Here is a 2,500-nt window from a genome sequence, read left to right on the forward strand (position 1 = left end):
TGGACATCCGAACTATCAAATGATCATAGGTTTCACTCCTGTTCTGACCCGCACTGTTGTCAACTGATGTTCCCTTTCTGTTGCTAAATTAGCCTATTAATATTGCAAAGAAAACTGCTCAAACAAGTGAAGAACAGAAGGATGAAACATCAGATGATAACGACAAGATGATTGGAAAAGAAGACGATTTATTCGCTCAACAGTGGGAGAAAAAGATGAAAAAATCGTTCGCAAAGCTTCAGGCCACTCTTCACGACAAACTTAGGCAGCTTGGAATTAAACCTCAAGGTGATGTTTTCAGAGGTAATGTTTCTTTTCCCAAGTAGCGTTTTTTAGCGATTTACTTTTGTATAGTTTAATGAGCCGTTGTAAAGAGCTGAAAGTAAGAGCTTTGGCGTCTGCAAATCCTTGCGTATGTAAGACGACACACTCTCTTTTTATAAGAACGTCTAATTTGGTGGCGAGTGAGGCTGAGCGTTCTTATTTGTTTTTTCCTGCTATTTGAGCCTGAAAACACTCTTAAAATCTTCTTTAAGTTGTGTGGTATACTAAATTCGACTACAAACTGAGTTGTTTTTCAGTGATGATGATGCAATTAAGGAATTCACACTGTTAATGTTGAAAAAACGTCTTTAAGTATTAACTTGATTGTCCTTATGTTAGACTACAGTTTTACATTTCTTTTACCTTTATTTATACTACTCACAAAAACAAAACAGACAAATGAGCGAAACAAAGACGTTCGTAATAGAGTCTCAGCCTGGGTATGTTCTTAGTATGTTTTTAAAATTTTGGTGAATCTCAGCCTGAACTTTCTTATAAAAAGGGTTCCTAAAAAAGGTGTACTGGTAATTTTGAGTCGATCATTTTACTGCTTTTAGATTCGAACCGCGATGCCATTGAGGAGTCCGGAAGCACGACAAACAAAGTCCCTGAAAATGATGAAACCTTGAGTGCTGAAACTGGAGCACCTGTAACAACTGACGGCCAGGATGCTGTTGAAGGAGCAGTTAAAGACAAAGAAAGCCCAACAAACGCAGCGGAGAATAGTGAGGACATCTTGAAACAAATGTCGTTCTTGAGGTCTGTTCCTGAGTTAGCAAAGGTATGATGTTGTTTCTTTGGTTGTCGCGAAAAGTAAACCAAGGCGTGTTTGTTATCTCTGTCTTCTTTTGCAGTCAGAAAAACACCGAATAATTACTTACTCCTTGGGTTGTCGTTGCTTGGTTCCTCACGTTATGAAACAAATGCTTCTTACGCACGGTTGAGCTGGAGGTCCGCAATGCATGTTACACTTTTTACGGCCCAAATTCCTACCACGACACTTGTGTCCTGAGATGCAAGTGATAAGATGCAAGCCCAATTTCGATAGAGCGGTTTTCAAATGAGTTTCGTAAAACCAAAACCAAAGTAATTACTTTGGCCAATCAAAAAGGACGCAGACAATCCAGTAAACCAATCAAAACTCGAAGCAATTACACGTAGCCGACACAAAGCGCGGGAAATTGTGCACGCGCGAGCCACGATTGGTTTTGGCTTCACTTCTGATTGGTTGAAAAAGTTGCGCGAGAACTTTGAACCAATCATTGGGTGAAATAATGCAAAAGCAAAGCAATCCGCTAATTACTTTCGACACTCAATTGAAAATCGCTCTATCCAACACTGTGTCTCGTTACAAGAATAGTCAGGGTTTGCGTTATTTTTAAGATAGGTTAAATACAGCTTTTTTTGCTTACGCGATGAGCATACTTAAGGGGACACTTTGTAACATTAATTGTCTGTATTCCCAGACACACGCGGTGTTGAATTGAAGTTGGGAAGAAGGGCCAGGAGAGACTTCGTGACACTTACTGAAATCGCCGTACATCTGATTTCTGGGCATACCTGAAGCTCGAGTGTCACGAATTTTACAATGCAAGCGGAGAAAACGAGATTAGCAAGATATTTACCATTATAGCTCATCAAAGACGTGACATTGTTGCGTATATTGTCGGTATATATCAAGATTACATGGTAAAAAGGCGAGGGCGAAGTATGATCTAATTACACTACTTAAAAGTGCCTTGTTTTCCTGTCGAAAAGCAATCTCCTGCCCAGAGTCCTCAGACTCTTTGGTCAGCGGGTTGTCGCCTGGAGAGACTCTGGATAATGGACTCCATTTTTGCCGCAAAATCTGGGACTGGGCTTGGAAGTTGTATGGTAACAGCCAATCAAAAAATTCGAATTTATTCGATTATCCCAGAGTCTCTTTTCCCTGGTGACAACCCGCTGACCAAAGAGCCTAAGGACTCTGGGCACTAGGTTGGTCTAAAAGGCGAAACTTTTTAGAACCGACCATGATCAGAGCGAGCTCGAGGGAAGGAACCCCATACTCAGTTTACAGAGGTCCCTTGAAACAGATGATGTGTTTGGCCATTCTTGGTTGGATGCAAAAACTCTCACCACTAGCTGCACCAATTCTGCTCCCCAACAATTATTGATCTCCATAAACGGTGTATTT

The 2,500-nt window shown here is 40.8% G+C and overlaps 1 protein-coding gene across 1 annotated transcript in view; it reads left to right on the top strand.

The window, feature by feature from the left end:
• The window catches only part of LOC137968108 (uncharacterized), a 28,719-nt gene that overhangs the window by 17,093 nt on the left and 9,126 nt on the right, over positions 1-2,500 (top strand). The window contains exons 9-10 of the mRNA XM_068814732.1: positions 93-303; positions 882-1,105. Of these exons, the coding sequence (XP_068670833.1) occupies positions 93-303; positions 882-1,105 (435 nt within the window). The remainder of the gene's footprint in view (positions 1-92; positions 304-881; positions 1,106-2,500) is intronic.

This window comes from Montipora foliosa, chromosome 8 (genome assembly GCF_036669935.1).
Source record: "Montipora foliosa isolate CH-2021 chromosome 8, ASM3666993v2, whole genome shotgun sequence".
Classification (NCBI taxonomy): domain Eukaryota; kingdom Metazoa; phylum Cnidaria; class Anthozoa; order Scleractinia; family Acroporidae; genus Montipora; species Montipora foliosa.